Source organism: Mustelus asterias, chromosome 1 (genome assembly GCF_964213995.1).
Source record: "Mustelus asterias chromosome 1, sMusAst1.hap1.1, whole genome shotgun sequence".
NCBI classification, from domain to species: Eukaryota; Metazoa; Chordata; class Chondrichthyes; order Carcharhiniformes; family Triakidae; genus Mustelus; species Mustelus asterias.
Window position 1 is genome coordinate 176,718,850 of NC_135801.1, and position 24,892 is coordinate 176,743,741.

Sequence of the window (24,892 nt, forward strand, 5' to 3'; positions counted from 1 at the left end):
CACATCTTTGGACTGTGGGAGGAAACCGGAGCACCCGGAGATACCCACACAGACACGGGGAGAACGTGCAGACTCTACACAGGCAGTGACCCGAGCCGGGAATCGAACCCAGGTCCCTGGCGCTGTGAGGCAGCAGTGCTAACCACTGTGCCACCGTGCCTCCCACTTTTTGTTTCCGATTCCAGCATCCACATTACTTTGCTTTTACCTTCAGTTCTGATAGTGCGCCGGACAAAAATACTGAAAAACCCCACCAGCTGAACAGGTTTAGGGTTTGACACTCTTCGAGGTCAATTCAAAGTGACTGAAAGACCTTCCATTTCACACGCACCAAAACAGGATTTTCCCCACATGCTTCAAGATCCTTATGTCAGGGTTAACTCGGGGTTAAAAACCTGCTTTGTGGGGAATGCGATCCATGACTTTCCCTGAACCTTTAAAACTCATTTGACTAAGCTTTCAGCCAATACTACCTTGTGTTGACTCAGTGCCAAGTTTTGACCAATACGCCAATGATGCTTGAGATGTTTTATAAATGTAGGCTGTCCTTGTCCTATAGTGGTGTTGTGCTGAGAGAATTGGACTGGGAATCCAGAGGTTGAGAGTTTAGAATCCCAATTGCGAAATACAATTCAATAAATCTAATAATTGTAGGCTGAAAACATACAAGTAAGCAGGAAAGCCATCAAGCAGAATTAATGAATGCTCTCATAGTAAAGGTGTTGCTCGGTAAGCAGTGATCAGAATGTGACTGAATTTCACATTCTGTTTGAGGGAGAGAGGAGTGAATGTAAGACGAGTGTTTTAAACTTAAATCAAGGTAATTATGAGGGCATGAAGACAGAGCTGGCCAAAGTGAACTGGGAAATTAGGTTAAGGGATGGGAAAGGGCGGCATGGTGGCACAGTGGTTAGCACTGCTGTCTCACAGCGCCATGGATCCGGGTTCGATTCCCGGCTTGGGTCACTGTGTGGAGTTTGCACATTCTCCCCATGTCTGCGTGGGTTTCCTCCGAGTCATAGAGGTCTACAGCATGGAAACAGGCTCTTTGACCCAATTTGTCCATGCCGCCGAATTTGTCCATGCCGGTGCTCCAGTTTCCTCCCACAATCTGTAAGATGTGCTGGTTAGGTACATTGACCGTGCTAAATTCTCCCTCAATGTACCCGAACAGGTGTCGGAATGTGGCGACGAGGGGATTTTCACAGTAACTTTGTTGCAGTGTTAATGTAAGCCTACTTGCGACTCTAATAAATAAACTTAAAACAATAGATTTCCGATCAAAATGACACGGCCAACAGTATGATGTATGATGTATTGTCCATAACAGGGGAGAATTTCTTTCATTTGAGCAGAGTACTGGATGTTGTTGTCCAACTTATCATTCGGTACTGGGAAGACCAAGCTACGTTCTTAAATTATGGTCAAAACCAGAAGGTGCTGGAAAATCTCAGCGGGGCTGGCAGCAGCGGTTCGAGTCCTTGTGACTCTGTCAGAGCCAATGAGAAAGCTCTGCAGATGAGTCAGACGTACTCAACACATGAACTCTGGCCGGAATGCCCCGATGCTGTACGCCACCGCTGCCAGCCAGAACGGAGACGTTGGCACTGAGCCAAATCTCTACTCACAGCAGCGGGACTGGAGAATCCCAGCCGCGGGCAAGGTCGGAGAATTCCAGCCTCTCTCTCGCCACAGGTGCTGCCAGACCTGTTGGGGATTTTTTTTCTCCAGAATCTTCTGCTTTTTCAGCATCTGCAGTGATTTGCTGTAGGAGCTTGGTTCCCAGCAAGGATTGTGGTTCCATCAAAAAAGTGAGGCTCCAAACCCCTCACAGGAAGGAAGGCAGCAGCGTGTAGTTTGCTGGGGATTTCTCCTTCTGCAGAATGGGGCTTTTAGAATCTGAGTCCAACACAGTCCAAAGATGTGTGGGTTAAGTGGAATGGCCATGCTAAATTGCACCTTAGTATCAGAGCAATTAACAGGGTAAATATGTGGGGTTATGGAGATGATGGGTAGGATTGTTGTCGGTGCAGGCTCGATGGGCCAAATGGCCTCCTTCTGCACTGTAGGGATTCTATGAATTCCTCTATTCTATGGGTAAGACCTGCTCTTCTGTTTTAGTAGCTGCCCTTGTTATGAGAAAACTGCACAATTGCTTGAAGTCAAATGTATTTATTCACTCATTTATCTTACAATTAATTGTATGCCCATATGTACAAATTTTAAGCAAATGTATTTTCATTTTATTAGTCCACACATTGACAGACAGGTGGAGGCAAAAAGGAAAAGTGATAGAAATCAGCAAATATCCTTAAATAACCACACCATAGGTGGGATGGTTGTTAGTGCAGGCTCAATGGGTCAAATGGCCTCATTCTGCACTGTAGGGATTCTGTGATTCCTTATTGGAGCTGGCATAGAATCGGGTGCCAACTTTACCTTGGTTAATTCCTAAATGGCAGCTTTAATCTGATGCTGGAACTTGGCCATATCAACAACAACAATTTGGATTTATATAGTTAGTACCTTTAACATAATGAAAGATCTCAAGACATTTCACAAGAATTAGCAGGCAGAGTGTTTCCTGTCAATCCTGCTCAAGATCACAGCTGGTATGACTTTGGCCTCAACTCTACTTTTCTGTCAGGCTCCCACAACCCTTAACTCCTTGTCACAGGCGTTGACAAGAAGAGCAAGAATGGGGCAGGTGGCCAAAAGCTTTAAGAAGTGTCCTAATGGAGGAGGGAATAGCAGAGAGGCTTCGGGAGGGAATTGCAGAACAGAGCACTCAGGCAGTTGAGGCACAGTTGATATGGGTGGAGCGAAGGGCGTCAGGGGTGCACAAGGCCAGAATGAAAAGGACTTTGAGTTCTTGGAGGACTCTAGACCTGAAACAGGTGACAGAGATAGGGAGGGATATGGACACAAGGATTCAAATTTTAAAGTTGAGATGGCTGGGGACCAGGAACCAATGCATGTCAACGGGTATTCAAATATACAATATCGAAATATATTGTGGATCAGCTACTTTCCTTGGTTAAACCTTTCACAGTCCCAACAGTTAGGGTGTCACCTGTTGTCTGCTCATGTTAAAGTTTATTTATTAGTGTCACAAGTACATAAAGTTACTGTGAAAATCCCCTAGTCGCCACACTCTGGCGCCTGTTTGGTTACACTGAGGGAGAATTTAGCATGGCCAATGCACCTAACCAGCACGTCTTTCGGACTGTGAGAGGAAATCGGAGGAAACCCACGCAGACACGGGGAGAACATGCAAACTCCACACAGACAGTGACCCGAACCGGGAATGGAACCCGGGTCCCTGGTGCTGTGAGGCAGCAGTGCTAACCACTGTGCCCCCATGCCAGCCCTATAACATTCACCCCAAGTTCACAAAATATCCAAAATCTGTTCATCAATCTAGCATTAACTGTACTATTTGGAATTTTGTTGCTTATCTGTCACATCTGTCAAAGGCAGGGGCCATCATCTGAAATCAGTTTGAGAACTTACTTATATATTCCCCCCACACGTCATGTCCTCTGGGTGTCTGCTCATAGGTCACATGTTGGAACTTTGCTAATCATTCCACTTGGAATTTTAAAAACCTTTCTGTTATAAACTCCAGCCTCTGTTCATAACTTGGAGCACTAAATGCTGAATGATTCGCAGTGGAACGGTGTGGACGTTTCAGCTGTCCAAAGTCCTTGAATGTTTTCCTTTGGCAGAGTCTTCCCTTTACAGTTAGTGCCTGGAGGGGGAGGAGTGAGCCGCTTCAGAGTTGCACCATGTTGACCCTTTACAGCCCCTTGACAATTGCAAAGTAAGTCCGTAATAACCGTAAATTGATTTGATTTGATTTATTACTGTCACATGTATCGGGATACAATGAAAAGTATTGTTTCTTGCTCGCTATGCAGACAAAACACACTGTTCATAGAGTACACAGGGGAGAAGGAAAGGAGAGGGTGCAGAATATAGTGTTATAGTCATGGCTAGGGTGTAGAGAAAGATCAACTTAATATATATGGGGCGGCACGGTGGCACAGTGGTAGCACTGCTGCCTCACAGCGCCAGGGACCCGGTTCAATTCCGGCCTCAAGTCACTGTCTGTGTGGAGTTTGCACGTTCTCCCCGTGTCTGCTTGGGTTTCCTCTGGGTGCTCTGGATTCCTCCCACAGATCAAAGATGCACGGGTTAGGTTGATCGGCTATGCTAAATTAACCCTTAGTGTCAGGGAGATTAGCAGGGTAAATATGTAGGGTTACAGGATTAGGGCCTGGGTGGGATTGTGGTTGGAGCAAGCTCAATGGGCTGAATGGCCTCCTTCTATACTGTAGGGATTCTATGATTCTAGATATGGTAGGTCCATTCAAAGGTCTGACAGCAGCAGGGAAGAAGCTGCTCTTGAGTTGGTTGGTACGTGACCTCAGACTTTTGTATCTTTTTCCCAACAGAAGAAGGTGGGAGAGAGAATGCCCGGGGTGCGTGGGGTCCTTGATTAAGTTTTCCCAAGGCAGCAAGAAGTGTAGATGCAGTTAATGGATGGGAGGCTGGTTTACATGATGGACTGGGCCATGTTCACAACCCTTTGCAGTTTCTTGTGGTTTTGGTCAGGGCAGGAGCCATACCAAGCTGTGATACAACCAGAAAGAATGCTTTCTATGGTGCATCTGTAAAAGTTGGTGAGAGTCATAGTGGACATGCCGAATTTTCTTAGCCTCTTGAGAAAGTAGAGACTTTGGTGGGCTTTCTTAACTAGAGCATCAACGTGGAGGGACCATGACAGGTTGTTGGTGATCTGGACACCTAAAACCTGATGCCCTCAACTATTTCCACTTCATCACCATTGATGTAGACAGGGGCATGCTGTCCGGGCATTTTGACAGGGGCAAATTTGAGTCTTCATTCAGCCCAGAGACTTAAATAAAGTACCCTCTCCCCTGAAGTGTGACTACCTATAAACTTATCCAGACCAGAGTATAATTTTTTGCTTGACCCTAACTTCGCCTACATTTAAATTACGTTATGTCCAAACGCTTGTCTAAGTTAGAAGAAATAAATGTTCTTTTGGGGTTGAAGCTAAGTGTCAGCAAAGTTTATTTGATGCTGTGTGGATTACTTTCATTTGCTGATTCAACGTGGACCGTGAGCTGAATAACTGCGCAGGGCAGGCAGTCTTGAGGCAATGCAGTGGGGTGAAATTTGTTAGATGCAGTAAAATGGGCAGCAGTGAAGGGCCAGCTCATTCCCCATCTGACCGATTTTCTTTTCCTAAGCCAGTGGAAAGGAAAATAAGGCAGAGTGCAAAACAAGCTGCCCACGTTCCATCTCTCAAGACAGATTTCTCCCCCCAGTGGCTCCTATAGGAAACAGAAATTTAGTCAGACAGGGTTGGTCAGCAGAGATGTGAGGGTAGGTGATCCCCATTGTGGAGGGTTTGTTGGAACCCTTTGGTTACTGGAGCCCATTTATATTTATGGATGGGATGAACCTATGATCGGATAGCTGGCTTTGTGTGATACATGATGTGGAGATGCCGGCGTTGGACTGGGGTGAACACAGTAAGAGTTTTAACAACACCAGGTTAAAGTCCAACAGGTTTATTTGGTAGCAAATACCATTAGCTTTCGGAGCGCTGCTCCTTCGTCAGATGGAGTGGAAAAAGGATCACATTTCCACTCCATCTGATGAAGGAGCAGTGCTCTGAAAGCTAATGGTATTTGCTACCAAATAAACCTGTTGGACTTCAACCTGGTGTTGTTACAACTCTTACTTTGTGTGATACAAACAGGATCTAAGAAAGGATGGGCCAATTAATGACTTTTTCTTAATCCACAGAAATATGATGCAGCCTCAGAAGAGGCCATTGTGCTCCATTTAACCAGTCACAATGTTTAGGAAGTACTGCATACTACTTACTCTGTTATAGCGCCCATCATTTTCCTGCTCAGTATCTTGCCCAGTTGGGTTTGCTGGCATTGCGTACCATTATTACTTCCCAGACAGACTATTCCAATAGAACAGACTTTACCTTGATATTCAGTCAAAGGATCATTGACAAGGCCCGCATTTATTCCTCACCCCAGTGTCCATGAGAAGATGGTGGTTCGCTGTCTTCTTGCTGCGGTCTGTGCAAGTGCCTTTTTTGTGGTGGTTTGCTATTACCAAGTTGCTGGACCAGCCATTTGAGATGATAGAAACATTGTGTGGATCTGGAGTCACATATCAGGCAGATCGGGTTAGGAAGACACATTTCCTTTCCTAAAGGACATTAGAGAAATGGATGGATTATCGCAATAAATGCAGACCGTCTGCAGAGAGAGAAAGGATTTTAATAGACTGATCACCCTTTCATGTGCATTCTTAAATGAATAGTTTCATGGGATGTGAATGAAGTAGAATTGGAAGCAAGCTTAAGATTCACCTTTACACCTCTGTCACGGTGCATTACCTGGGCCTTCTACTGGGAACTCAGTCCCTCCCCAGAACAGTGATCGATCCATTGTCATTGTTGGGAAAGTGTTGCAACCCTCTGGGATTGTCCTGGAATTTCCCAAAAATGAAAGATTAATCATCTGGACACAAGCAAACTCGGGAGGAAAAAAAAATCATAGGTCACTCGCAACATTTAGAACATAGAACATAGAACAGTACAGCACAGAACATGCCCTTAGGCCCACGATGTTGTGCCGAGCTTTATCTGAAATCAAGATCAAGCTATCCCACTCCCTATCATCCTGGTGTGCTCCATGTGCCTATCCAATAACCGCTTAAATGTTCCTAAAGTGTCTGACTTCACTATCACTGCAGGCAGTCCATTCCACGCCCCAACCACTCTCTGAGTAAAGAACCTACCTTGGACATCCTTCCTATATCTCCCACCATGAACCCTATAGTTATGCCCCCTTGTAATAGCTCCATCCACCCGAGGAAATTGTCTTTGAACGTTCACTCTATCTATCCCCTTCATCATTTATAAACCTCTATTAGGTCTCCCTCAACCTCCTCCGCTCCAGAGAGAACAGCCCTGACTCCCTCAACCTTTCTTCATAAGACCTACCCTCCAAACCAGACAGCATCCTGGTAAATCTCCTTTGCACTCTTTCCAGCGCTTCCACATCCTTCTTATAGTGAGGTGACCGGAACTGCACACAATATTCCAAATGTGGTCTCACCAAGGTCCTGAAATGTTGCAGCATAACCCCACGGCTCTTAAACTCTTAAATTTAAGAGGCATCTGGATGTGTACATGAATAGGGAGGGAATAGAATGGTATGGTTCGAATAAGGGCAAAAGGTTGTTGTTTAGTTTAGTTAAGGTATCATGATCGGTACAGGCTTGGAGGGCCGAAGGGCCTGTGCCTGTTCAGCACTTTTCTTTGTTCTTTTGTTCTTTGTTCTAAAAGCCATTGTGATTTCCTTCCCTCTTAAGCACTTGTGTATTGGTTCCATTAATATTAGAGATGGAGTTAAAAGGTTGTTTTACCTTGTGGGAGGTCATGTGATGCAAGGTCCTGGCAGACTTTTAATTAAAGTTGTCAGCCCCGGATGGGAGTGAGAATGAATCATATTTCATTTCTATCCCAGTTTCATATAAGGACGCTTAGCAAGCTCCTCCTAATAGCTGCACAAAGAGCTGTTTTAATTTAATTGATTTATTATTAGGCAAGGAAAGTGTGCAGCCCATGTTATGTATGGAATGCAGCATGTGAAATATCGCTTGCCTGACGGGTTTTGCAGCATTTGAATGAATAGCTCGGTTTGAGGTTATTAATTGGCGATTGGGCCACTGAATGCCAGTTGTCTAAATGTTCGTCATTTGGTGATTGATCTCCAATCTGAAGTGGCTGTTGATCTAATCGCTGGAACCGGAGGCTTGTTCCTATGGTAAACACAGTGACGATAATATCTCCCGACTCCTTAGAAACCATGCAGTGGATTCCAGAAAACAAAGGCAGGCACCAGAGTTCCTATAGAATTTCGGTGCTGCGGCCATCATTAGAAATAGTCTTACAACTAAAAGCAGAGACGGCAAATAAATACAGAGCTGTCAAATGTTCTTCCGTTCCCATCCTGTGCAGGCTTGTAGGGAACTGAAGAGGATGGATGAAATACTCTGCACTCCGCTGTGCACACCACCCTACCTCACCTTCACCCTTTAAGGTTGCACCTTTAAACCGCTTTGACCAAGCTATTGGTCATTCTGCCCTGTGATTTGGTGCCAGGTTCTGTTTGATGACATTGCTCTGAAACGTCTATGTTGAAGGGGCTGCACAAGGTAAGTTCTTCTTACTGCTTGCACACCACGGCAATTGCATCAAAATATTGCTTAAATTTCATCTTTATTTTTTAAATTGCTCATTGGAAAAATGGTTGGGCGTGAGGGCAAGTCAGTGATCGAGGGGAGGGAACAGACGCAGCAGAGGTGGTGGGCGAGATTTGAATGTAACGTCCCTGTACGGGTGGCTGGCTGCCCACCCCACCTGATTCCACTCGCGGCTGTGGTCAAAGGAGAGTCAGCCTGCGCAAGGTGTGAGACAGACATTCCGCACGAACCTGTGGGTTTCCCACCCAGCGTGTGAGCTTAAAGTTAATCCCTTGTGTTTCTGGTGATCTGCCAGTCTGAAAAGCTGCCTACGCTGTGAAGGGAATAACTGCAGAGCTGATGAATTCAGCGGAGAACCTTGACAGCTTTTATAACAGGAGACCGTCGCTGTTTGAATGAAGCAGATCTTTGGACCGCTTCCAGGTTTGTGTTAAGCTGAGCGATATTAATTTAGCACAAACCAATACAGGGCATAATTAATTAATCAAGTGCCATTGTAATTAACTCGCTAGTTTGGATGAGGGATGTTCACGTCAGAACACCCGATATTAATTGTACCCGATGCATCACCCTCGTTGTTTCCCCAGAGATGCGGGTGGGAGCGGAGAGAGGGAAATCCCACCAACAGAGATTTTAAATGTAATCTGAGAGTCAGGGTGAGAGGGGGGGGATGTCCTCCTTTTGTGCCATAACACTCCCGTGATTCTGCCCACCAAGGCTGCAGGAAACCGGCATTGTGGCGCATCGTGCCAAAGGGTTGGACGGCAGGAAAGAACTGATTTATAAATCGCCGGCTGAGCATCCAAAAGCATCTCACGGCTAATGAAGCACCTTTTTGAAGTGCGGTTAATGGTGTGATGTTGGAAATTGTGGCAGCCAATTTGCGCACTGCAAGCTCCCACAGAGAGCAGTCTGATAAGGACAGGATGATCTGTTTCGGTGATGTGGGGTGAGGAGTCGATATTGGTCAGGAGACTGGGGAGAACTTCCCTGCTCTTTTCCCGAATTGTGCCGTGGAACCCTGTACATTTTTTTGTCTTCATTCTCGGGGTTATTGTCCACCCCGAATCATCCTTGAGAAGGTGGCAGTGAGCCACTTTCTTGAATTGTTACAGCGCATGTGGTGTAGGTACACACACAATGCTGTTAGGGAAAGAGGTAAATGATTTGGATCCAGTGAGAGTGAAGTAATATTCAGTGCCTGAATCAATGCCGGGAGGTCCGTCCAATTTTATTTTTATACAACTGTCCACAGTGGCTTGGTCGGCCATTTTGGATGGCATTAAGAGCCAACCACATTACTGTGGGCCTGGAGTGACATGTAGGTAAGACCAGGTAAGGACAGTAGATTTCCTTCCTTAAAGGGAAACCACAACAACAACAACTGACACTTGTATAGTGCCTTTAACATCATTAAACAGCCTAAGGCACTACACTGGATTGCTAGAAAATAAAATTACACATTGAGTCACATAAGGCAATATTAGGGCAGATGGCCAAAAGCTTAGTTAAAGAAGAATGGTTTAAGCAATGTCTTAAAGGGTAAGATGGGCTCAGACTCAATGGGCTGAATGGCCTAATTCTGCTTCCATATCTTAAAAGTGAGGGTGAGGTGTTGAGAGATTTAGGGAGGGAATTCCAGAGCTAAGGGCTTCCAGCAGCTGACTCCACCATGACCAAAGATGCAAAATGTTAAATCAAGGATGCTCAAAAGGCCAGAGCTAGTGGAGCACAGATATCTCAGAGGGTTGCAGGGCTGGACGACTTTACAGAGGTCGGGAAGGCAAAACTATGGAGCAATTTTCAAACAAAGGATGTGAATGTTAAAATCAACGTGTTGCTTGACCGGAAATCATTGTAGGGTCAGTGAGCACGGGGGTGCGGGGTGGATGGGACTTATTGCAATTAAGGACATTTACAGGAAACCACCCAGGGGAGCATCAAATCGTTAAGTCCAGAAGTAACAGATTTACGGATGAGGGTTTCAGCTAAGGTAGGGACGGAGTTTGCTTTCCGGAAGGGTAAATAGGCAGGAAATCTACTGTCCTGATCTGGTCTTACCTACATGTTACTCCAAGCCCACAGCAGTGTGGTTGGTTCTTAATAGGCATGTCTATAAGAAATAGGAAGGGCTAAATATAAATCCTTGGGAGACACTAGATGTAATGATGCAGGAGCAGGAAGAGAAAGCATTGCCAGGAGCACTCTGGTTACAATTAGAATAAGAATGGAACCGGTGAACTGCGAATATCACCATACCTCATGGGGTTGTGTTTCTATGAAAGGTCACAGGTCAGAGTCAGGCTGGACTCTGGAGAGTGGGAGGCGTGTTGGTTTGAGTCAGCCTTGGACTGTCCGGCGCGCCACCAAATGGCCAACTGAAGAACAACCGGGGCTGAGGACTCACTTCGTGGCCCTTTCACACGAAGCACCAGAGAGGGTTAAGCAGACGAGGGGAATGAAAGAAAGTTTAAAAACGGCGCAGAACAAATGTGTGCACAAAGTTTAGATTATTAGATTCAGAAGCTCTGTACAACGTTTCATTACAAGCCCTTCATAAAACACTTGCGTTACTCAAAGCGGAATCAAAGTTCCAATGTTTTAAATATCGGTGAGCTAAATTTGACTCGACTGAAATTCACTGTAAGATGAGAATTCCAAAGTGCCACGTTAAATTCCTGTGCGGTTTCAGTCAAAGCAAGAGGCTCAATCTCAAACTGTATCACTTTAATATTCAAGGCATCTTTTTTAAATCATCAGAGCTGTCAACTATCAAACGGATGGAAGCAGCACCATCTCCTGGGAGATTTTGTACTAAGTTTAGCTGAAGCTGTTTCTGATGATGAAGGGTATTAATCATTCAGTGCTTTAACAGCACTGGAGAGGACTGGTGTCCCAAGAGTCATATCGGTGCATTGCTACATTGCTCCTTGCTCACAGAAATTTGGCAAACACCAGCTTTAACATTTTCTTGCCAGCTTTGTGTCCTCGTACACATCAAGACGTAGGGCAAGAGGGGTTGGCGTCAGCCTTGACTTAGTGGTGGGGCTTTTTGCTTCTGCACATTATAAAAGGGCACAGGTTTAAGGTGAGAGGGGGTAAGTGCAGGGACATTGGCAACATTCAAGGCGCATCTCGATAGGCACATGAATTGGAGGCGGACAGAGGGATAGAAGCCGCGTATCGGTGCAGATCCAGTGGGCTGAAGGGCCTGTTCCTTGTATTGTTCTTTGTTCTTGTTCTTACTCAGAAGGGTCTAAGTTCCACTAGAGAGACTTGAGCATTATGGGCTGGCAACTTCAGTGCAGCACCGAGGGAGTGCTGGACTGTCCAACCTGACACTAAACCTAGGCCTCTCAGCTGGTCATCAAACATCCCATATGGCACTATTCTGAAGCAATGCAACATAAACTCCCACCCACCCCTCCCACCACACCCAGGGTTCTGGTCGAGATTTAACCCTCAGCCAACATCACAGAAACAGATTACCTGTTCATTATCACATTGCTGTTTCTAAGGAGCTTGCTTTGTACTAATTGGCTACTATCCTTCCCTGCAATACAAAGTGACTACATGTCAATGACAATTCATTAACTGTCCTGAAGTTGTGACAGGTGGAATTCTCCCATTTTGAGACTAAGTGGGCAGCACGGTAGCACAGTGGTTAGCACTGCTGCCTCACAGCGCCAGGGACCCGGGTTCAATTCCGGCCTCGGGTCACTGTCTGTGTGGAATTTGCACATTCTCCCCGTGCTTGCGTGGGTTTCCTCCGGGTGCTCCGGTTTCCTCCCATAGTCAAAAGATGTATGGGTGAGGTTGATTGGCCATGCTAAATTGACCCTAGTGTCGGGGGGATTAGCAGGGTAAATATGAGAGGTTGCGGGAGTAGGGCCTTGGGTGGGATTGTGGTTGGTGCAGATTCAATGGGACGAGTGGCCTCTTTCTGCACTGTAGGGATTCTATGAAAAACAGAGGGGGAAATAGGGAAATAAGTAAAAGTGAGATGACGGGGACAGGGGGCTCTGGCTGTGCCTCTCCCACTGGCCAGAATGGCAGGACCCCATGCCAGATTCCACACTTGGAAGCTCATTAATTATGCACAAGCGCATTCTCTTCCAACACTCCTGGTGGGATGCCGGCTGGTTCACCCAGCCACGCTCAGCTGACAGGATCGAAGGTCTCGGCGCCATATTTAATCACTAGTCCAGCCCACTTGTCTTCACCAGATCGTGCGGGGTGTCAGCAACCCCGAGGGAAAAGGCTAACAGCCTCAAGATGAAGTCTGTTCCTCGATTCAACCACCCTCCCCCTTCGCTTGTGAGGCATCAATGCCTCACCTGGACCTCTACCCAGCACATCTGGAGCCTTCAGCCAACTGATAGCCAAGTTCCGCACACATGAGGACGGCCTCAACCGGGATATTGGGTTCATGTCACACTATCTGTAATCCCCACAGCTTGCCTGGACCTGCAGAGTCTCACTGGCTGTCCTGTCTGGAGACAATACACATCTCTTTAACCTGTCTTAATGCTCTCTCCACTCACATTGTTTCTACCTTTAAGACTTGATTAACTGTAAGTATTCGCATTCCAACCATTATTCTGTAAATTGAGTTTGTGTCTTTATATGCCCTGTTTGTGAACAGAATTCCCACTCACCTGAAGAAGGAGCTTAAGGCTCAGAAAGCTTGTGGCTTTTGCTACCAAATAAACCTGTTGGACTTTAACCTGGTGTTGTCAAACCTTTTTCACAGGAACATAAAAAATAGAGGAGTAGGCCATTCAGCCCCTCAAACCTGCACTATCATTCAGTATGATCATGGCTGATCCTCTATCTCTATATCGTCATGCACTCCCCATACCCTTGATGCTTTCAGAGTCTAAAAATCTATTTCCTATTAAATATATTCAGTAACTTGGCCTCCACAGCCTTCTGTGGTAGAGCATTCCACAGGATCACCACTCTCTGAGTGAAGATGTTTCTCTCCATCTCAGTGCTAAATGGCCAATCCCGTATCCTAAGGCAGTGACACCTTGTTCTAGACCCCCAGCCAGAGTAGGCAGTGGCATAATGGTATTTTCACTGGACTAGTAATGAAGATCCAGATAATGCTCTGGGGATCTGGGTTCGAATCCCACACAGCAGTTGGTGAAAATATGAATTCAATAAATGTCTGGAATTAAAAGTCTAACGATGACCATGGAGCCATTATCAATTGTTGTAAAAACCCAACATGTTCACTAATGCCCTTAGGGAAGGAAATCTGCCATCCTTACCTGGTCTGGCCTCTATGTGACTCCAGAGCCACAGCAATGTGGTTGACTCTTAAAGCTCTTTGAAATGGCCTAGCAAGCCACTCATCAAGGGCAATTCGGGATGGGCAATAAATGCTGGCGCAAGCAGCGATGCCCACATCTCATGAACAAATAAAAAAAAGAGGAAACAACATCTCTGCATCCAGTCTGTCAGAAATTATACGTTTCGATGAGATCCCCTCTCATTCTTCTAAATTCCAGTGAATACAGGCCCAGTTAACCCAATCTCATCTCCCCAGGAATCATAGAATCATAGAATCATAGAAACCCTACAGTGCAGAAGGAGGCCATTCGGCCCATCGAGTCTGCACCGACCACAATCCCACCCCACATATTTACCCGCTAATCCCTCTAACCTACGCATCTCAGGACTCTAAGGGGCAATTTTTAACCTGGCCAATCAACCTAACCCGCACATCTTTGGACTGTGGGAGGAAACCGGAGCACCCGGAGGAAACCCACGCAGACACGAGGAGAATGTGCAAACTCCACACAGACAGTGACCCGAGCCGGGAATCGAACCCGGGACCCTGGAGCTGTGAAGCAGCAGTGCTAACCACTGTGCTACCGTGCCGGAATCAATCTGGTGAACCTTCGCTGTACTCCCTCTATGGCAAGTAGATCCTTTCTTAGGCAAGAGAATCAAAGGTGCACATAGTGGGCAGTATGGTGGCACAGTGGTTAGCACTGCTGCCTCACAGCGCCAGGGACCCAGGTTCAATTCCGGCTTTGGGTCACTGTCTGTGTGGAGTTTGCACATTCTCCTCGTGTCTGCGTGGGTTTCCTCCGGGTGCTCCGGTTTCCTCCCACAGTCCAAAGATGTGCGGGTTAGGTTGATTGGCCATGCTAAATTGCCTCTGGTGTCAGGAGATTGGCAGGGTAAATATGTGGGATTACGGGAATAGGGGCCTGGGTGGGATTGTGGTTGGCATAGACTCAATGGGCCGAATGGCCTCCTTCTGCACTGTAGGGATTCTATGATAATACTCCAGGTGTGGTCTCACCAAAGCCCTGTATAGCTGCAGTAAGACATCCTTAGTCACATCCTGCAAAGTGCACACCAGCTCGCATGGCCACCATGTATTATTTATGAGCTCTCCATCCTCGACTGGGAAATGGTTATGTTTAGGATGCAGCAATACTGAACTGCCAGCAGCCACCCATAATCATTGTGATGACAAGCACACACTGCAGGCAGCTTTATTACACAGGAGGTGCCTCATGCACGAACTGCATGTTAAGGATATGAGTAAAGGAACCGTTTCAGGTAAAGTTTTGATGTAAAGGATACTTGGAAACATAGGCCGGAATTCTCTGGACCCTCACGCTGCTGCAAGCAAGGACGGAGAAGTTGGCACTTAGCCGAATCTCCATTCACTGCAGCAGGACAGAGAATCCCGCCAACGCGAACAGCTGGAGAATCCCACCCATAGAATCAGCTAAGCGGCCATTCAGCACATCGTGCCTGTGGGAGCTCTTTGAAAGCTACCCTCAGCTCTTTATCGATTTATTTATATTTTAATGGCGAGATAGTTCCAGGTCAGGATGGTGTGTGACTTGGAGGGAAACTTGCAGATGTTGGTGTTGCCATGTATCTGCTGCCCTTGTCCTTCTAAATGAAGGTCGAGTTTCTGGGTTTGGAAGGTGCTATTGGAGTCTTGTAGAGGGTACACACTGCTGCCAATACGCAGCAGTTCCAGTTTATGTTGTAAGAATCCTCGCCCACTACACCTATAGGTCTAATCTCTGTCCTTCACATCCCAACAGGATCAAATACAGGGATGTTTTCAGTTGTTGGGGGTTAATCATTATTATCTTTTTAATAATTTGTTGTGTTGACATGTCTGACTGAATAATCCTTTCCCTCATTAACTAAAGGCACAGCGAGGAAAATAGGAGCGGTTTCCTGGTTCAGTTCAGGTGTAAATTCAACCAGAATCCAGATAGGAATCCAAGCTGAAACTGGAGCAAAATGGAATCTGGCTTCACTCCATTCCAGAGTCTGGTCAGATCTTCACTCTACGTATCCAGGAGTTTAGCATTGGTGCATAGGGGACCCTCCGTCGAGAAAAAGATACAAAAGTCTGAGGACACACACCAACCGACTCAAGAACAGCTTCTTCAATGCTGCCATCAGACTTTTGAATGGACCTGCCATATAGAATCATAGAATCCCTACAATATAGGGGGCCATTTGGCCCATCGAGTCTGTACTGACCACAATCCCACCAGGCCCTATTCCCGTAACCCCATGCATTTACCCTGCTAATCCCCCCTGACACTAGGGTCAATTTAGCATGGCCAATTACATTAAGCTGATCTTTCTCTACACCCTATCTATAACTGTAACACTATATTCTGCACCCTCTCCTTTCCTTCTCCCTGTGTACTCTTTGAACGGTATGTTTTATCTGTATAGCACACAAGAAACAATAATTTTCACTGTATCCCGATACATGAGACAATAATAAATCAAATTAAATCAAACCATCATAACACTAGAATTGTGTTGATGGCATTGTAGCATTTGCAAGGAGCCTGGACCAGACTGTGTGGTTTCCTGTCCATTAGGGTTAAGTTTGCCAGTTTCAGCTCCTGATAAATAAGGACCAGCAGTGCAATTTTTTTTAAAAATGGTTCTACAGTGTAAATGCAAACAAAATATCAGCAGTGTTGGACCACGATGTGTTTAATGTGAACTGCTTCAGTAAATTATTCACGGTGAAAAGTAATGATGTGCCTATTCTTCCTCTACAGAACAGTGAGTCATTGATCAGGCCCTCCGCTTTCAAGCCAGTTGTCCCCAAAAACTTCCACTCCATGCAGAACCTCTGCCCACCACAGAGCAATGGAATTATAGACAGCAGGAAAAGCCTTAATGCTCATCACACCAGTAGCAATAGCCCCTCAGGCGGGAGAGTTGTATTGGACAAGGCCGGCCACAGTAGGACTATAAACCATGGTGGAGGTATGTCCGATTCTGGCCGCAACTCACTGACCAGTCTTCCTACCTATGGAACAGGCTACAGCCAGCACATTGGGCCAATGAGTGCTTCCACCAGCCACATCAACCGCCTCGGAACTTCATACGGTGAGAGGGGAATGCTGGGCTATAATGGAATATCTACCTCTGACAGTGGACGGTCTTCCAGTAAAAGCGTGGCGTCGTTCAACAAACTCAACCATATGCAAGAAACACTAACGTATCACTCGCCATCGAACGATGACATCATTCAGGACCTTGAAGACCGGTTGTGGGAGAAGGAGCAGGAAGTGCTGCAGATGAGAAGAAGCCTGGACAAGAGTGAGGCGGCCATCGTGCAAGTCTTTGAGGAGAAACAGAAGATCTGGGAGCGGGAGATGGAGGACCTGAAGCAGAATTATGCAAACAAGCTCCAGCAGGTGTCCAAGAAGTCACAGAGAGCCCAGCAGGCCTTACAGCTTCAGATCTTCAAACTCCAACAGGAGAAGAAGAAACTGCAGGAGGATATTGGGCAGCTGCTGCAGCAGCGAGAGGAACTGGAGAAGAAATGTATGACTTTCAAGAAAGAGCAGTCCGAACTTCTGCCCAGACTGGAAGAAACCAAATGGGAGGTAAGGAACAGCTATCATGATAGTCCCATTCCGATTCCAATCAGTTCCCATTTTGTATTCACTCTTTCAGAACATTGCCCCCACAGAGTACAATGCCCAGCTCAAAGAGCCATCCACTGAGTCTCTGCAAGGACTCTGCTCTCTGATACTTCCTGAGAATGCTTAGTATATGGAACTACTACTGAGGCCATGTAATCCCCTACCAGTCAAAGTCAAAACGCATTGTGAGACTATAAGAGCAAAAGTTAGGCCATTTAACTGGGCGTAGGGAGAGGCGATGGCCGAGTGGTATTATCGCTAGACTATTAATCCAGAAACTCAGCTAATGTTCTGGGGACCTGGATTCGAATCCCAGCACGGCAGATGGTGGAATTTGAATTCAATAAAAAAATCTAGAATTAAGAATCTACTGATGACCATGAAACCATCTGGTTCTCCAATGTCCTTTAAGAAAGGAAATCTGCCATCCTTATCTGGTCTGGCCTACATGTGACTCCAGAGCCACAGCAATGTGGTTGACTCTCAGCTGCCCCCAGGCCACTAGGAATGGGCAATAAATGCTGGCCTAGTCAGCGACGCCATGTCCCATGAATGAAGGAAAAAAAACTCATCAGGCCTGCTCTGCCATTCAATTAGACTGACCAATGCCTCGCCCCATTTACCTCCACATCCTTTGATGCCCTACCTTCTATAGCACCTTTAACATAATGAAGCATCCCAAGTTGTTTCACAGAGATATCATAAAACAAAATGTGACACTGAGCCATGTAAGGTAAGTTGAATCATAGAATCCCTGCAGAAGGAGGCCATTCAGCCCATCGAGTCGGGACTGACCACAATCCCACCCAGGCCCTATCCCCATAAACTCCATGCATTTACCTGCTAGTCCCCCTGACACTAAGAGGCAATTTAGCATGGCCAATCCACCTAACCCGCACATCTTTGGGCTGTGGGAGGAAACCGGAACAGCCAGAGGAAACCCACGCAGACACGGGGAGAATGTGCATGTAGCATGTTTGGTCAGATGGCTAAGAGAGATCGGCTTAAGAAGCTGAAAGGAAGAAAATGAAGTGGAGAAGCAGAGAGGTGAAGCAAGGGTACTGCAGAGCTGAGGGCATTGGGCAACTGTTGGCACAGCCACCAATGGTGAAACAATTGTAATTGGGATTGCACAAGAAGCCATAATTAGACGAACACAGATATCCCAGAGGATTGTGGGTTTGGAGGAGATTCCAGAGGTAGGGAGGGGCAGGTCATGGAGGGACTTGAAACCAAGAACGGGAATCTTAAAATCACGACATTTCGTGGCCAGGATGCATCACAGATCAGCAAATACAGAGGAACTGAGGGAACAGGGCTTTCTTTTTCCCAGGGGGGAAGAGTCAATTACTCGGGGGCACAGGTTTAAGGTGCGAGGGGCAAAGTTTAAAGGAGATGTACGAGGCATGTTTTTTACACAGAGGGTGGTGGGTGCCTGGAACTCGCTGCCGGGGGGAGGTAGTGGAAGCAGATACGCAGTGACTTTTAAGGGGCATCTGGACAAATACATGAATAGGATGGGAATAGAGAGATATGGTCCCTGGAAGGGTAGGGGTTTTTAGTTCAGACGGGCAGCATGGTCGGTGCAGGCTTGGAGGGCCGAAAGGCCTGTTCCTGTGCTGTAATTTTCTTTGTTCTTTGACTTGCTACCAGCTAAGACTTGGGCACTGTGCCAGAAGCATGTAATAGACAGAGCTAAGTGATCACACAACCAAGTGATCAGATCTGCAGTCCTGTCATATCCAGTCATGAATAGTGGTGGAAAGTTAAACAACTAACTATAAATGTCCCCATCCTCAATGATGGCACAGCCCAGCACATTAGTGCAAAGGACAAGGAGCATTTGTTATCGTCTTTAATCAGTAAGGCAGGGTAGCTGATCCATCTCGGCCTCCTCCTGAGGGCTCCAACATTACAGATGTCAGTCTTCAGTCAATTTGATTCACTCCACATGGTGTCAAGAAACATCTGAAGGTTCTGGATGTCCCGACAACATTGCAGCAATAGTACTGAAAAGCTTCAGAACTTGCCACTCTCCTAGCCAAGCTGTTCCAGTACAGCTCCAACACTGGCATCTACCTGGCAATGTGGAAAATTGCCCAGGTATGCCCGTCCACAACAGGCTGGATAAATCCGATCCAGTGCCATGTTTTCAGTCTGACCCCCATCATCAGCAAAGTGATGCAGTGCCATCAAGTGACACTTATTCAGCAATAACCCACTCACTAACCCTCAGTTTGGGTTCCGCCAGGGTCACTCAGCTCCTGATCTTATTACAACCTTGGCCTAGGCCTAGACTGAAGGGCTGCATTCCAGAGGTGAGGGGAGAGCAATCACCCTTGATCACCTTTGACTGAGAGTGGCATCAAGGAGCCCTAGCAAAATCAGAGTCAGTGGTGGGGATGGTGGGTGCTCGCCACTGGTTAGAGTCATGATGAGCAACAAGGATGGTGGTGGTTCTTGGCCTTTTCTCCCTGTCCGTCCACCTTCAGGACCCTGTGGACATGAACTCCATGCAGCAGCTACCCATGGTTCTTTTCTCCTCTCAGACTTTTGACCTTATGAGTATGTAAACAGTGAGGGAACAGGAAAAACTCCTCTGGCCCATCCAAGGGCACAGTAAGAGTTTTAACAACACCAGGTTAAAGTCCAACAGGTTTATTTCCTGAAATAAACCTGTTTGACTTTAACCTGGTGTTGTTAAAACTCTTACTCTGTTTACCCCAGTCCAACGCCGGCATCTCCACACCATCCAAGGGCAGCAAGGCAAAGTGGTTCGCACTGCTATCTTACAGCTCCAGGGACCTGGGTTCGATTCCCGGCTTGGGTCACTGTCTGTGTGGAGTTTGCACGTTCTCCCCGTGTCTGCGTGGGTTTCCTCCGGGTGCTCCGGTTTCCTCCCACAGTCAAAAGATATGTGGGTTAGGCGCTTTGGCCATACTAAATTGCCCCTTAGTGTCCCGGGATACGTAGGTTAGAAGGATTAGCGGAGTAAATTTGTAGCGTTACAGGGATAGGGCCTAGGTGGGATTGTTGTAGGTGCAGACCCTATGGGCCGAATGGCTTCCTTCTGCACTGTAGGGATTCTAACCTACCCCCAGACAATAGGATTAACACCATGTACACACTCCACACAAATGCCAAATACTTCAGAAAATCTGAGATGAAAACTGGAAATATACAGCAGGTCTGGCAGCATCTGTAGAGAGAGAAACATTCCTGGTCAATGATGTTTCTGAAAGAATTATTCTAGTACCGTGACCTATATTTATCCCTCCATCAACATCACAAAAACAAATTATTTGGTTGTGAACACCTTGCTGTTTGTGCTTGCTTGTTAACTGCCACAGTAACTGCACTTCAAAGTGCTACATAAATATGAGATTTTAATGATAGATTTATGCTCAACAAGATACAAAAGATCCAAGGCAAGTGAATGGAGTTAAAATGTAGATCGGCCTTGGTCTCATTGGATGGCAGAGCAGGCTTGAGGGGCTGAACGGCCTTCCCCTGTACCTTCTCCTTTCATATTTTGATTTGATTTTGATTTGATTTGATTTATTATTGTCACATGTATTAACATACAGTGAAAAGTATTGTTTCTTGCGCGCTATACAGACAAAACATGCCGTTCATAGAGAAGGAAATGAGAGAGTGCAGAATGTAGTGTTACAGTCATAGCTAGGGTGTAGAGAAAGATCAACTTAATGCGAGGTAGGTCCATTCAAAAGTCTGACAGCAGTAGGGAAGAAGCTGTTCTTGAGTCGGTTGGTACGTGACCTCAGTCTTTTTCCCAACGGAAGAAGGTGGAAGAGAAAATGTCCGGGGTGCGTGGAGTCCTTAATTATGCTGGCTGCTTTTCCCGAGGCAGTGGGAAGTGTAGACAGAGTCAGTGGATGGGAGGCTGGTTTGCGTGATGGATTGGGCTTCATTCATGACCTTTTGAAGTTTGTAGGCCAGAATTAATAAGAGCTGCAGAATTTGTTTGGGAATCTTCTGTGTGTTGGGTCAGGTTGTCAGCAATTCCTGGGAATGTGTGGACCAGCTCCCATGCACTTTGTTTGGTTTATATTAGTTCATAGGGATATCATTAATGCATCTCAGGTTACCTTCAAAGTGGTTTGTCAGATAATGTCCAGAAATGTCCCATTCCCTCCCCCCGAACTCCCACCACGAGAATCGTAGCAGGCGGAATGGAAAAGTTGGCGGACCATGAAAAAGGTCCATTGACCTCGGGCAGGACTTTCGAGTCTTGGGGTGCGTGCGGCTGGAAAATCCCGCTCAATTAATCATCGTCTGTCAGTCCAAAGACTGAAAAATTTATTATGGCAATTTATTTAATGTCTGATTTTATTAAAGATAATCGAATCTCACAGCACAGAGGGAGCTCATTCAGCTCATTGTGCATCTACTAATTGAGCAATCCAATGCATCCACGCCCCCCAGCCCCGCCTCGCCGGTCTAGCCCAAGAAATGTTTCTTTTTCCAGCATTTATTATGTGGCATGGTGACACAGTAATTAGCACTGCTGCCTCACAGCGCCAGGGAGCCAGGTTAAATTCCTGCCTCGGGTGACTGTCTGGAGTTTGCACATTCTCCCCATGTCTGCGTGGGTTTCCTCCGGGTGCTCCAGTTTCCTCCCACAGTCCAAAGAGGTGTGGATCAGCCATGCTAAATTGCCTCTTAGTGTCCAAAGATGTGCCAGTTAGGGGGTTTAGCAGGGTAAACACGTGGGGTTACAGGGATAGGGCAGGAGTGGGCCTGGGTAAGATAGCTCTGTTGGAGAGTTGGTGCAGTCACGATGGGCCAAATGGCCTCCTTCTGCACTGTAGGGATTGTATGACTTTTTAAAAAAGTGTCCTCTGCCACTCTATCATTGGAGATGGTTTGGTCTACACCGTCATCGATACACAGATCTTTCAGAGTTAAAGGGATGCTCTCTTTATTTGTAAATTCAACCACATAGACACAGTGAGAGCCAAGATGACTTGTGACTCTTCTGTCTGTCTTACTCCACTGACCTAAAATAGCAATAACATCTAGGATCTATATACCTCTCACATCATTGATGTCCCAAGGCACTTCACACACTGGCGCAATGGTTGGCACTGCTGCCTCACAGCGCCAGGGACCCAAGTTAAATTCCTGCCTCGGGTGACTGTCTCTCTGGAGTTTGCACGTTCTCCCCGGGTCTGCGTGGGTTTCCTCCGGGTGCTCCGGTTTCCTCCCACAGTCCAAAGATGTGTGGGTTAGGTGGATTGGCCACGCAAAGTTGCCTCTTAGTGTCAGGGGGACTAGCTAGGGTAAATGCATGGGGTTATATGGATAGGGCCTGGGTGGGATTGTGGTCAGTGCAGACCCAATGGGCCGAATGATCTCCTTCTGCACTGTAGGGAGTTTATGAATGAGTAGCACGTGTAAAGTTGTAATATATTTGGAATTTCAAAAGATGTCACTGAGTAAATTCATAACAGGGCGGCACGGTGGCATAGTGGTTAGCACTGCTGCCTCAGAGTGCCAGGGACCCAGGTTCAATTCCTGCCTTGGGTCACTGTCTGTGCGGAGTCTGCACGTTCTCCCCGTGTCTGCATGGGTTTTCTCCGGGTGCTCCGGTATCTTCCCACAACCCAAAGATGTGCGGGTTAGGTGGATTGGCCATGCTAAATTACCCCTTAGTGATAGAGGGATTAGCAGGGTAAATATGTGGGGTCACGGGGATAGGGCCTGGGTGGGATTGTTGTCGGTGCAGACTCGATGGGTCGAATGGCCTCCTTCTGCTCTGTAGGGATTGTATGAGGAGTGCTCTGATGCTACATTTACCAGCAAGCTGCACAAGGAAATATAAGTGCGGATGATTAAAATCTTGATCGAAGTTTTAAGGGGCATCTTTACAGAAGAGAGGCAGAGGGGGTTTTGGAAAGGAATTCCAGGCAGCTGAAGACCAATTGTGGAGCGGGTGAATATTGAGGATTAGATGAGTGCGGGATTGCGGATTGTAAGCCCAGAGGAGGTTGTAGAAATAGGGGAGAGCGAGGCCCTGGAGGCGAATCTTAAAATGGAGGTGTTGGTGGCCCATTTTTCTCACACTCTCTGCATTTGTCTCAGGTTTGCCAAAAGGCCGGCGAGATCTCCCTAATGAAGCAACAGATGAAGGATTCACAAGCTGACGTGGCCCAGAAACTGAACGAGATGGTGGCATTAAAGACACAACTAAAGGAGGCGACGTCAGCGCTGAGGGTCAAAGAAGAGCAGGTTCTCACTCTGAAGGACTCGGTCAACGCCAAGGGCATCGAGCTGGAGGTGTGCGAGAACGAGCTGCAGAGGAAAACCAGTGAGGCTCAGCTCCTGCGGGAAAAGCTGGGCCAGAACGAAGCGGAAATTTCAGGATTAAAGCAGGCCCTGTCCGCGGCGGGCCGCCAGAACTGGAGCGGCGAGGAGCCGCCGGAGGAGGAGCCGAGGGACCAGCTAGCCTGCGAGAGCGACGAGGCGAAAATGCAGCGGCAGAGCGAGGACGCGGTGAAGACGCTGAAGAAACAGATCGAGCGACTGCAGGGGGAGCTGAGGCTCGAGAGGCAGCAGCACGAGCAGCAGGCGGCCCAGTTCGAGGAGGAGAAGCAGACGTGGCAGGACGAGAAGGAGAAAGTCATCAAATATCAGAAGCAGCTGCAGTTGAACTATGTGGAAATGTACCAGAAGAACCAGGCACTCGAGAGCAAACTTGGCGATATCAACTCAAAGACCAACTCTCCCACAGCGGACGAAATCAAGCAATGGACGCCATCGCGACTGGAACGGATAGAATCCACTGAAATATAACCTGTACAAACGACTTTCTATTGATGTATAAATGGGACCATTTACATGTTTTGTCCAAACCTATCTGTCTGTTAGATTCACAGTCACCTTTGTGCTTTATCCTCATTTCAACACAATGTCCGCCACCGTATGATTGACTTCAAAATTCGGCCTCCACATTTTTATATTTTGAACCTGGCTGTGGTCTGACTATCACCGATCTCCCCCACCCAACCGCCTACTGCATTTCCTTTTTGTTTCTGTTCCTCAGCATCTGGGGTGGGGTCGGGAAGATGGGGGGTGGTGCGGGGAGGGTGAGGGGGGGGGGGGGGGAAATCAGACGACCTGCTTCCAACTTCCTGCCCGTGCAGCTGTGTTTCCTACTTGGCTTGGCACATCCTGCCACATCGCGGCACTGCCCTCGTCCCAACTACAGAGAAACAAAACGCCACGGATGCTGGAAATCTGTAATAGAGGCAGAAAATGCTGCAAAACGCTCCTCGGGGCAAACAGCATCAATATCTGCCCTGTCCCTAAATCATTCCTGCCTTCCACCCTATTGTAGACCTTTCCTCATTCTTTCTTCTCTCTATTCCTCCCACTTTTTGCCCATCCGCTATCTCCTGCCTCACAACATTTCATTCTCGTAACATGGTCCAGCTCTAGTCAATGGCCCCCAGTGTGAAACATTAACTCGGACTCTCGCTGCCTCACCTGCAGTGTCTTCTCCAACGTTTCCTGTTTTTGTAATGGATTCCAGGCATGTATTCCAATGACTCGAAGCTCAGAAACATTGGTCGGGTATTTCCCTCCCCCTGGGA

At 47.0% G+C, this 24,892-nt stretch overlaps 1 protein-coding gene across 5 annotated transcripts in view; it reads left to right on the plus strand.

The window, feature by feature from the left end:
• LOC144500523 (leucine zipper putative tumor suppressor 3-like) overlaps positions 1–24,370 on the plus strand; it is a 235,981-nt gene extending 211,611 nt beyond the window's left edge. For 4 of the 5 annotated variants that reach the window (XM_078223586.1, XM_078223606.1, XM_078223614.1 and 1 more), the window contains 2 exons: positions 16,401–17,237; positions 23,382–24,370. In XM_078223586.1, the coding sequence (XP_078079712.1) occupies positions 16,401–17,237; positions 23,382–24,092 (1,548 nt within the window). In that variant the 3' untranslated portion in view covers positions 24,093–24,370. The remainder of the gene's footprint in view (positions 1–16,400; positions 17,238–23,381) is intronic. The other variant, XM_078223578.1, reaches the window with a different exon arrangement.
• The last annotated feature ends 522 nt before the right edge of the window (positions 24,371–24,892 follow it).